The sequence below is a fragment of the Entelurus aequoreus genome, linkage group LG07, assembly GCF_033978785.1.
Source record: "Entelurus aequoreus isolate RoL-2023_Sb linkage group LG07, RoL_Eaeq_v1.1, whole genome shotgun sequence".
Classification (NCBI taxonomy): Eukaryota; Metazoa; Chordata; class Actinopteri; order Syngnathiformes; family Syngnathidae; genus Entelurus; species Entelurus aequoreus.
In genome coordinates, this window is record NC_084737.1 from 20085822 (window position 1) to 20098737 (window position 12916).

General features: G+C 39.6%; 1 protein-coding gene across 2 annotated transcripts in view; it reads right to left on the minus strand.

Moving 5' to 3' along the window:
• Nucleotides 1-1090: 1090 nt before the first annotated feature.
• The window catches only part of LOC133653483 (zinc finger protein ZFP2-like), a 22521-nt gene continuing 10695 nt past the window's right edge, over nt 1091-12916 (minus strand). Inside the window, exons 3-4 of one of the 2 annotated variants that reach the window (XR_009826738.1) lie at nt 2807-4981; nt 1091-1756 (exon numbers count right to left, since the gene is read on the minus strand). Coding sequence is in view for 1 of the 2 variants with exons in the window: in XM_062052799.1 (XP_061908783.1) it covers nt 2889-4981 (2093 nt within the window). In the remaining variant the exon portion in view is untranslated. Of the gene's footprint in view, nt 1757-2380; nt 4982-12916 lie in introns of those variants that run through there. The other variant, XM_062052799.1, reaches the window with a different exon arrangement.

The following is a 12916-nucleotide window of genomic DNA, read 5'->3' on the forward strand; positions in this document are numbered from 1 at the left end:
CCAAAAGGGTCCCAGTTATATAAGTGTAAAAAAATAAGTAATAAATCAATACACACCTGTATATTATTTTTTACTTGCAACACTTGAAAGATTAAAAGTATATGTACAAGTTTCTATATTTTTTTGAGCAAAGACAGCTTTGTGTTATTATTGTCAACATTTTAGGACTGTCAAATGATTATTATTTAAATCAGATTAATCATATTTTGAAGTTTGGATAATTCATGATTAATCACAGGTGAAAAATCCCTTGCAGGATTAAATGATTTGTAGACAAATGTAATTGTATTGTCAGAATGACATCCAGGAATGTTTTTAAACATTTTACTTGAATAAGTGTCATTTATTTGCACAAAAGGTAGTAACAGCTTTATCTAAAGTTATTTTAGGATGAATTATGGATATAATATTTAGTTTTATCTAAAGTTTTTTCAGGATGTATTATTGATATAATATTTAGTTTTATCCAAAGTTCTTTCAGGATGTAATTAGGAGTGACATTTGCCAACGAGACCACCAGTCGGAGTCTCCTCACTCATTTTTGCACTGACGTATTATTGATCTGATGACTGACCGCAAAGCGCGTAAGGTAAAAGAGTTTGTACGCTCAAAATAAACTGCATGATTTAAGTGTCTTCATGAATAATGCCATCATATTTTGTGATTAATCACACAAATTAACTCATTCATTTTGACAGCCCTTTAGTACTATTATTTTTTAAATGTGCCGTGGGCAGTTAAAAATGTATTTACATTGTTCATTAGGGAGATGGTTTGTTATACTGAGAGCCCTGCTGGCACCAGCAACAAATTACATTTTCCAATCCCGCTCAGGTCAATGAGTTCATCATTCATTCAGTCCCTCTGGGATTTCACAATGTCTCGATTTTGTCAATTCACGGAAATCCAAACTATCCCCACAAATTGTGCGTGGTGACCTTGCTACTTCTCCCACATTTTGGCCAATCAAATTAGTCTCAGAGCGACGCTCAAGCAGCTGTCCTATCTAAATGTGTTTCTTGTGTAGACAAAGCAGGAACAACAACATGTAACAATATATCAACTCTTTATTGATCAAACGGCACAACATAACTTAAACCTACTTCCTGTTCTTGTCTACAGCACTAACCTTTCTGGGTAATGTAGTATATAAACATATACTTCCTAGATTACATGTATTTATTTAACATTTATTTATTCAGGTTAAAACAGTTAAGAACATATTTACATTTACAATGCTGATCTAGAAAAGAGGCAGCATTTACATGTTAGAGATGTTGAAGTGTGATGATAATCTCTCATGGTCTGTCATTTACGAAACAAAAATGAACACTATAGATCGCTAACAGTTAAAAAATGCTCTTAGCATGCAAGGGTAAATATGATGGAACATAAAAGTTAGAAGCAATTTGTCAAGCTTGTAACACACAGAACAATGACAAAACATCCTGCCTCTTCATTTGCTGCTGCTGTTCTCACCCGCACACTTGTGTGTCTTACACTGGTACTTATTAGGGAATCTTTCATCAAACACACACACACACACACACACACACACACACACACACACACACACACACACACACACACACACACACACACACACACACACACACACACAGCAACTAAATGGTTTCTCTTGAGTGTGAGTCTTTTCAAAGTTAGACGGTCTATGAAACCTTTAAAGCCAACTGAGCTGATAAAAGGATTTTCACCTGCGTGCTTTCTGCTCTGCATTATCAATAATGCCTTCTAGGTCAGGGGTCGGCAACCCGCGGCTCCGGAGCCGCATGCGGCTCCTTGACCACTCTGATGCGGCTCAGCTACATACATGCCGACCCCCCCCGATTTTCCCAGGAGATTTATGGATCTCAATGTCTCTCATAGATTACTCCCAGGGAAAAAATAATCATATCTACACTCTAATTACTAAATAAAGGGCGTGCCCTAATTGCACTGCAGTAATTGTCCTCTATAGCATTTACATACAGCGTGCCAGTCCAGCCACATGTTGCATGTTGTTATTACTTGCACACACAGGAGACAGCAAAGCATACTTACTCATCAGCCACACAGCTTACACTGACGGTAGCCGTATCAAACAACTTTAACATTGTTACGTTACAAATATGCGCCACACTGTGAACCCACACCAAAAAAGAATGAAAAACACATTTCTGGAGAACATCCCACCGTAACACAACATAAACACAACACAACCATTACCCAGAATCCAATGCAGCCCTAACTCTTCCGGTCTACATTATACACCCCCGCTACCACCAAATCCCCCCACACATCAACCCCCCCCCCCCTTTCCGTGCGTTGGTTGAGCGGAAGAGTTAGGGCTGCATGGGATTCTGGGTATTTGTACCGTCAGTGTAAGATGTGTGGCTGCTGAGTTAGTACGCCTTGCTGTCACTTACGTGAGCAAGCTGAAATTGCATTCTACGTGTGGTTGAGCAGGTACACTGTTAGGGCGGACTGTAGAGGGCGCCAAATGCAGTGTCATCACGCTCTGATATTCGGGAGTCTCCCGGGAAAAATGAGAGGGTTGGCAAGCACAACGCTATCAAGCGCCATTCATTCAAAACTTGCGGGCTGCACTAACATCAAATTTCCACATTGAAGTGCGTGCCGGTGCGAGTGTCGGAGACCCCTGGTTAACATAGCACAAAGCATTTAAGCTTTGTATGCAGTGTTTTTCATTTTTAATTTTTTTTTGTGGCTCCCATTACTTTCTTTAATTTGTGAAACTTGCCGAGATGGCTCTTTGATTGGTAAAGGTTGCCGACCCCTGTTCTAGGTGAATGGTTTGTCTCCAGTGTACTTTAAGAGTCTTACTTTGTATAAAATCTTTACTACAGACTGGACAGGAAAATGTTTTTTTATACAGTGTGCACTCTTGTGTGCTTTTTCAGATTTGTTCGTTGTGCAAATCTTTTAAAACAGATTGAACAGGAAAAGGGTTTTTCGCCAGTGTGCATTCTTGTGTGTATTTTCAGTTCACTTTTTCCCACAAAGCCTTTACCACAGACCGAACAGGAAAAGGGTTTTTCTCCAGTGTGACTTCTTGTGTGTATTTTCAGATGACTATTTTGTGCAAATCCTTTACCACAGACTGAACAGGAAAAGGGTTTTTCACCAGTGTGCATTCTTGTGTGTATTTTCAGTTCACATTTTTCCGCAAAACCTTTACCACAGACTGAACAGGAAAAGGGGTTTTCTCCAGTGTGCATTTTTATGTGTCTTTTCAGATAGCTATTGTTTGCAAAACCTTTACCACAGACTGAACAGTAAAATGGTTTTTCACCAGTGTGGATTCTTGTATGTAATTTCAGACCACTATTTAATAAAAATCCTTTACCACAGACTGAACAGGAAAAGGGTTTTTCTCCAGTGTGCATTCTTGTATGTATTTTCAGACAATTAGTTTGTGCAAAACCTTTACCACAGACTGGACAGATAAAAGGTTTTTCTCCAGTGTGGATTCTTGTGTGTCTTTTCAGTTCACCCTTTTCAGCAAAATGTTTACCACATTCTGTGCAGGAAAAGGGTTTTTCTCCTGTGTGGATTCTTGTGTGTTTTTTCAGAACACCTTTTCCTGCAAAACCTTTACCACAGACTGAACAGGAAAATGATTTTTCTCCAGTGTGCAATCTTTTGTGCATTTTCAGGGTATTATTTCGTGCAAAACTTTTACCACAGACTGAACAGGAAAAGGGTTTTTCTCCAGTGTGGATTATTGTATGTATCTTCAGATAACTATTTTTTAAAAAACCTTTACCACATACTGAACAGGAAAATGTTTTTTCTCCAGTGTGGATTATTGTATGTCTTTTCAGATGACTATTTTGTACAAAACTTTTACCACAGACTGAACAGGAAAAGTTTTTTTCTCCAGTGTGCATTATTGTGTGTCTTTTCAGATCACTTTTCCCCGCAAAACCTTTACCACAGACTGAGCAGGAAAAGGGTTTTTCTCCAGTGTGTCTTCTCATATGTACTTTCAGATTACCACGGTAATTAAACGTTTTGTCACAGTGAGAACATGTAAAGCGTGTGTTGTCAGTGTGACATGTCTTATCATCTTTAGAGTCTTCATCATCAGTGTCAGGAGAGTGAGACGTTGTGTCGTCACTATCTGATAGTGGAGCTAAGATCTTGTCTGCTTGTGATCCTCCACAGTGGTCTCCATCAGCTTCTGTTGTCATGTGTTGAGTTGAGCTGCTGCTTGGAGGCTCCACCTCTCTCTTCTCCTCACTTTCACTTTTGTGGCTCCTCCTCTTCCTCTTTAATATGCTGGTGCTGTGGCACCTCTTCCTGTTTAACTCAGAGGGCTGTGGCGCCCCATCTTCCTCAATGTGAGGGGATTGTGACTCATCCTTAATTTGGGTGGGCTGTGGCTCTTCTGTTTTATAGTGAGGGGGATGTTGCTCTTCCTCTACAAATTGAGGAGGCTGTGGCTCCTCATCATCCTCTTTAATTTGGGGGGACTTCAGCGCGTCAACTTCCTCAATGTCAGGGGACTGTGACTCTTCCTCTTTAACTTGGGTTGACTGTGGCTCCTCTTCTTCTGTTTTAAAGTGAGGGAGCAGTTGCTCTTCCTCTACAAATGGAGGAAGCTGTGGCTCCTCATCTTCCTCTTTAATTTGGGGGAACTCTGGCGCTTCAACTTCCTTAATGTCAGGGGACTGTGACTCTTCCTCTTTAATTTGGGTTGACTGTGGCTCCTCTTCTTCTGTTTTAAAGTGAGAATGCTGTTGCTTCTCTTCCTCTATATATTGGGGCGTTTGTTCCTCTTCCCTTTTAATTCGGGGGGACTGTGGTGCCTTGTTTTCTTTAAACGGAGGGGAGTGTGGGTCCTTCTCCTCTTTAATATGTGGGGGATATGGCTGCTCGTCTTCAATGTGGGGTGGTTGTGGCGCCTCCGTGAAGGTCCACTCTTGCTGCTCAGGGAGAGAATGTTCTCCACAGATGTCTGCAGGACACAAGTAGACAAAATCATGCTTTAAAAAAGTCCAACTTTGCTCATTTAAATCAGCATTTTTTCTAATAATGTCTCTGATAATCTCATCAGTTTCCAGATTGACATTCAAGATGTCATAACCACACTGTACACCAGGGAGTAACAGAAGCATTACACGCCATGCAAAGACACAAAATTAACTCAGCAGTAAAGCCTTACATACAAGCAAGACAGCTGCTCGTACACCCAAAAGACAAAACGGTACTAGACAAAAAATTTATTATGAAATCCCGTGCAAATCCTATAAGAAATCAAATGTGGGAGAAACAGAAAGGACAGTCAAAACAAAAAAACAAACAACAGAACTTTTCATAAGAAACAAAAAGCAAATAAGGAAAACTTACAGTAAGAGGGACATACAAAACCCACAACCAGTGAAGTTGGCACATTGTGTAATTTGTAAATAAAAACAGAATAAAATTATTTGCAAATCCTTTTCAACTTATATTCAATTGAATACACTGCAAAGACAATATATTTAATGTTCGAATTAAGAAACTAAATTTTGTTTTGCAAATAATCATTAACTTAGAATTTAATGGCAGCAACACATTGCAAAAAAGTTGGCACGAGGGCATTTTTACCACTGTGTTACATGGTCTTTCCTTTTAACAACACTCAGTAAATGTTTGAGAACTGAGGAGACCAATTTTTGAAGCTTTCCAGGTGGAATTATTTCCCATTCTTGCTTGATGTACAGCTTAAGTTGTTCAACAGTCTAAGGTCTCCGTTGTGGTATTTTAGGCTTCATAATGCGCCACACATTTTCAATGGGAGACAGGTCTAGACTACAGGCAGGCCAGTCGAGTACCCGCACTCTTTAACTATGAAGTCACACTGTTGGAAATCGTGGCTTGGCATTGTCTTGCTGAAATAAGCAGGGGCGTCCATGATAACATTGCTTGGATGGCAACATATATTGCTCCAAAACCTGTATGTATGTATGTTTCAGCATTAATAGTGCCTTCACAGATGTGTAAGTTACCCATGCCTTGGGCACTAATACACCCCCACACCATCACAGATGCTGGCTTTTGAACTTTGCGCCTAGAAAAATCCGTATGGCTCTTTTCCTCTTTGTTCCAGAGGACACAACGTCCAGTTTCCAAAAACAATATGAAATGTGGATTCGTCAGACCACAGAACACTTTTCCACTTTCCACTTTGCATTAGTCTATCTCAGATGAGCTCGGGCCCAGCGAAGCCGGCGGTGTTTCTGGGTGTTGTTGATAAATGGCTTTGGCTTTGCATCGTTGAGTTTTAACTTGCACTTACAGATGTAGCGACAAACTGTAGTTACTGACAGTGGTCTTCTGAAGTGTTCCTGATCCCATGTGGTGATATCCTTTACACACTGATGTCGTTTTTTGATGCAGTACCACCTGAGGGATTGAAGGCCAAGGGCATTCAATGTTACATGCAGTGATTTCTCCAGATTCTCTGAACCTTTTGATGATATTACGGACCGTAGATGGTGAAATCCCTAAATTCCTTGTAATAGCTCGTTGAGAAATGTTATTAAACTGTTTGACAATTTGCTCACACATTTTTTCACAAAGTGGTGACCCTCGCCCCATCCTTATTTGTGAATGACTGAGCCTTTCATGGAAGCTGCTTTTATACCCAATCATGGCACCCAACTGTTCCCAATTAGCCTGTTCACCTGTGGGATGTTCCAAATAAGTGTTTGTTGAGCATTCCGCAACTTTCTCAGTCTTATTTTCCACTTATGCCAGCTTGTTTGAAAAATGTTGCAGGCATCAAATTCCAAATGAGCTAATATTTGCAAAAAATAACATTTTCCAGTTCGAACGTTAAGTATCTTGTCTTTGCAGTTTATTCAATTGAATTCAGTTGAAAATGATTTGCAAATCATTGTATTCTGTTTTTATTCACGATTTATACAACATGCCAACTTCACTGGTTTTGGTGTTTGTAAATGAGCCATTTAGGATTTGTTTGGGTGTAGTTTATTTTGTTTTATTTTGGTGAGCCATTGACCACTAGTGACACAAAATGGAGTGCTTGGGTGACAGGGAGTCGCACGATTTTTACCGTTTAGAATGCTCAGAACATTAATTTACTGTTGCCTGTTCTTTTTATAAATCCCACTTGCATAGTATACCAGAGGAATTCATTTATTCATTGCCATTGGTACTGCACAGCTAATCACACTTTTTAGGCTTAAAAATGTCAAATCAATCATATATATATATGTGTGTGTGTGTACATATGTACATATATATATATGTACATATATATATATATATATATATATATATATATATATATATATATATGTACATATATGTACACATATATATACATATATATATATATGTGTACATATATGTACATATATATATATATATATATATATATATATATATATATATATATATATATATATATATATATATATATATATATATATATATGTGTGTGTGTACATATATGTACATATATATATATATATATATATATATATATATATATATGGAGATATATAAATGTCAAATCAATCATATATATATATATATATATATATATATATATATATATATATATATATATATATATATATATATATATATATATATATATATATATATATATATATATGTGTACATATATGTACATACGTTTGCCTGCTTCAGTGGGTGCCTGGAGCTTAGTGTACTGCAAAGGCATGAAAAGCAGACGGTTAATTTTATGTACCAGACAAACAAAACAAGAAAAGAAAGAAGACTCCAGCTCTTCGATTAGCAAGCTGGAATGTGCGAACAATGTGTACAGGAATCTCTGATGACCTTCGTGAAGTGGACGACGCCAGAAAGACGGCCATCATAGATAAGGAGCTTGCCAGGCTTGATGTCAGCATAGCTGCTCTTCAAGAAACTAGGCTAGCCTCCAGTGGGTCTCTCAGAGAGGCTAACTATACATTATTTTGGAAAGGTAGAGAACCTGAGGAGCCTCGTCAGCAAGGAGTTGGTTTTGCAGTCAGAAACACACTTTTGGCATCAGTGGAACCTCCATCAGGAGGTACCGAGCGATTGCTGTCTATCCGTCTCAGCACTGCTACAGGTCCAGTGAACATTCTCAGTGTCTATGCTCCTACTCTTTCTTCAACTGAGGAGATTAAAGATAGATTCTATGAGCAACTTGATGAGCAGATCAAGGGTTTTCCTAAAGATGAGTGCTTAATCGTCCTTGGCGATTTTAATGCCAGAGTAGGCGCAGACCATGCATCATGGCCATCTTGCTTGGGACACCATGGCATCGGAAAGATGAACATAAATGGCTAGAGGCTGCTGGAGCTATGCACCTATCACAACCTCTGTATTACAAACACCTTTTTTAAGTGCAAACCATCGCACAAAGTATCATGGAAACATCCCAGGTCTCATCGATGACATCAGCTTGATCTGATAATCACTAGGCGGTCGTCACTAAATAACATTCTTATTACTAGAAGCTATCATTGTGCAGATTGCTATACGGACCATGCCCTTGTGAGCGCCAAAGTGTGCCTTCAGCCCCGTAAAATTCATCGCTCCAAAGCAAAGAGTTGTGCCTGCATTGACACATCAAAGATGTCAATTTCATGCAAGGTGGATGATTATGTATCAACCCTGGACCAAGCTCTTCAAAACCTGCCGGAGCAAAATGCTACAGCAAAATGGAACGCCATTAAAGAAGCAATTTACAATACAGCTATTTCTACTTTTGGGAAGAGGGAAAGAACTAGTCACGACTGGTTTAATGCCTATCTACCAATTATGGAACCAGCAATTGAGGCCAAACGCAAAGCATTTTTGGCATACAAGAGATGTCCAAATGCTCAGTCACTTGCAACACTCAAGAGTACTCGTTGTTCCACTCAGCGCATTGCCAGACAGTGTGCAAACAACTTTTGGCAGCAGCTCTGCGAAGATATCCAGATGAGTGCTGAATCTGGTAACATCCGTGGCATGTACAATGGTATAAAGAAAGCAGTAGGACCTGTTATAAAACGGACTACTCCAATTAAATCTCGGATAGGGGAGAAGATTACCAATCGAGAAGAACAGATGGTCAGATGGGTGGAGCACTACTCAGAACTATACAGCCGTGAAACAACTGTCTCTGATGCTGCTCTAAATTATACGAAGGAGCTACCAATCATGAATGAACTCGACGAAGTGCCTACAATGGTAGAGCTTGAAAAAGCTATTGATTCACTTCCATCTGACAAAGCACCAGGTAACGATAACAATCCACCTGAAGCTATCAAGCAAGGGAAGCCTGCCCTGCTTAAACCGCTGTACGGATTACTGTGTCTTTGCTGGGAGGAAGAAGGAGTACCTCAGGACATGCGTGATGCCACTATTGTGTCACTTTATAAGAATAAAGGGGACCGCAGTGACTGTAATTTCTCTATTGAACATCGTTGGGAAGGTTTATGCACGCATAATCCTAAACAGGCTACAGATACTTGCAGATCGTATCTATCCTGAATCCCAATGTGGTTTCAGGGCTGGAAGATCGACGACCGATATGATATTTTCAGTCAGGCAGATTCAAGAGAAGAGTACAAAACAGGGTCAACCTCTTTCCGTGATGTTCATAGATCTAACTAAGGCTTTCGATCTCGTCAGCAGGAAGGGCCTGTTCAAGCTACTACAAAAGATTGGATGTCCTCCAAAACTACTCAGCATGTTGATCTCTTTCCATTCCAACATGAAGGGAACAGTCTTGTATGATGGATCCTGTTCGGACTCCTTCTCTATCAACAGTGGTGTTAAGCAGGGCTGCGTCTTAGCACAAACTCTTTTTGGAATATTCTTCTCTATACTCCTGTCCTACGCTTTTGACACATCCATTGAGGGTGTCTATCTACACACACGGTCTGACGGCAAATTGTTCAATCTGGCAAGATTACGTGCGAAAACCAAAGGGAGGTCAGTGTTAATCCGAGAGATGCTTTTTGCAGACGATGCTGCTCTTGTTACCAACACCAAAGAAGCCTTACAACGTCTAAGTGACTGTTTTGCGAATGCTTGTGAACAGTTTGGACTTATAGTTAGCCTGCAGAAAACCAATGTCAGTGTTCAAGGTGCTGCAAATCCTGCTATCAAGATGAATGGTGTCACTTTAGAAGTAGTAGATAATTTTATATACCTAGGCTCGACAATCAGCAATAAACTCTCGCTTGATGTTGAACTTGACAGGAGGCTCGGAAAGGCAAATACCATCATGGCTAAACTAGCAAAGCGAGTATGGGAAAACAACGCTCTTACTCAACATACAAAGATCCGAGTTTATCAGGCCTGCATTCTTAGCACTTTACTCTACGGAAGCGAGACCTGGACTACTTACATGAGACAAGAGCGTCGACTTAACGCTTTTCACATGCGGTGCATCAAACGTATCCTTGGTATCAGTTGGCAAGACCATATTCCACACAGTGTCATTCTTCAGCGGGCTAATATCCATAGCATGAACTCTCTTCTTAGCCAGCGCCGTCTTCGATGACTGGGACATGTTCGGCGGATCGAGGACGGACGGCTTCCCAAGGACATTATGTATGGACAACTGGCTGCTGGTACCAGACATGTTGGTCGTCCCTCCCTCCGGTTCAAGGACGCATGCAAGAGAGATCTAAAGGCGTGTAATATTCCCTTGGACAACTGGGAGATACAGGCGGAGAACCGAAATGTCTGGCCTCAAGCGGTTAGACGGGGCATCGCAGAGGCTGATTTGAGGAGAGGCCAGCTCGCAGAGGAGAAGAGAGACAGGAGGAAACATACTGCAAATACCATCGCACAGCAGGAGCGGGATGAAGTCTCTACACATGTTTGCACTAAGTGCAACAGGGACTGTCACTCAAGAATTGGCTTGTACAGCCATGCTAGGCGTTGTCAACAAACATGAATGTACCGTATCAACAAAACATCAAGTTAAAATGTGAAAATTATAATTAGATATGTGCATTGTATAATTACAACACTCATTAAAACTGAAAAGATATTACTAATAATTGACTAAAATAGGATGACAAAACTATTTAAATAAAAAAAACAAAAACTATTAATAATAATTAAAGTACCATTACAAAATTAAAAAAATAAAATAAATTTAGAATAAATTAAATAAAAAATTAAACATCAAATCGAAATAAGTGTCTGACACAAGAGCGTAAATTAGCATGGTCATCTGTGACTAAGCTGCCTAAGATATATATATATATATATATATATATATACATATATATATATATATATATATATATATATATATATATATATATATACATATATATATATTAGAGATGCGCGGTTTGCGGACACAACCGCGGAGTCCGCGGATAATCCGCGGGTCGGGCGGATGCATGACGAAAAAAATGGATTTTAATTAGATTCGGGCGGGTGGCGGTTGAACCAATTCTCTCGAAAGTCTGCTGATTTTCACCCAATCAACAATAATAAGGACGTGCCGTGTTGATACTGCCTTTATCACCCTCTACAACATGTACAGTCAGCGTGCTAGCCCAGCCACATGTTGTACATAGCATCTGCTTGCACACGTAAGTGACAGCAAGGCATACTTGGTCCACAGCCATACAGGTTACACTGACGGTGTCCGTATAAAACAACTTTAACACTCTTAATATGTGCCACACTGTGAACCCACACCAAACAAGAATGACAAACACATTTCGTGAGAACATCCGCACCGTGAGACAACATAAACACAACAGAACAAATACCCAGAACACCTTGCAGTCCTAACTCTTCCTGGCTGAAATATACACCCCCGCTACCACCAAACCCCGCCCACCTCAACCGACACACGGAGGGGGGTGGGAGGGGGTTGATGTGTGGGGGCACAGTGTAGGGGGGGGCGGGGTTTGGTGGTAGCGGGGGTGTATATTTCAGGCAGGAAGAGTTAGGACTGCAAGGTGTTCTGGGTATTTGTTCTGTTGTGTTTATGTTGTCTCACGGTGCGGATGTTCTCCCGAAATGTGTTTGTCATTCTTTTTTGGTGTGGGTTCACAGTGTGGCACATATTAAGAGTGTTAAAGTTGTTTTATACGGTCACTGTCAGTGTAACCTGTATGGCTGTGGACCAAGTATGCCTTGCTGTCACTTTCGTGTTCAAGCAGAGGCCGCACTCAACATATGACTGGGCTGTCACGCTGTCTGTACATGTTGTAGAGGGTGATAAAGGCAGTACCATCACAACACGCCCTAATTATTGCTGTTATGGTGCGGACCCTGGTCTATTTAATATATATAACAACGGACGGGTGGCGGGCGGTTGTGGTTTTGATAAAATGTTAGTTCGGTTGGATGGCGGGTGGATGACGACTTTTGTGATGCGGATGAAATAATTGCCTATCCGCGCATCTCTAATATATATATATATTAGGGATGGGCGATACCACACTTTTAGGATTCGATACGATACCGATACTTGTTCTTGCATTTTCATTGATACCGATACCGATACCAATAATTTCTTATTGGCACTTTTTTGTCAGTCAAAAATATTATTACTATTGTTATTATTTAAGACAAATCACAAGACAAATACAGACCATTTATACCACATTTACTATGGTCAATATATAATAAAATTAAAATTAAAATAAATAACATAAATATGAAAAATAAATTAAATATTATATATAATAATAACTATATATTATATATAATAATAATTAAATATTAGGGCTTTCCAATTAACAGTCAAATCCAAATTGCAAGAAGCTGCAGTTATTTTTTAAAGTTTGTGATATAATTAGCAATTAATGAAATATGAAATAGGCTAATGTTTTCGAAATGTAAGAAATCATGTAACAGATTAAAACCAAAATCACATTCAATCATATATTCAAGATTTTCT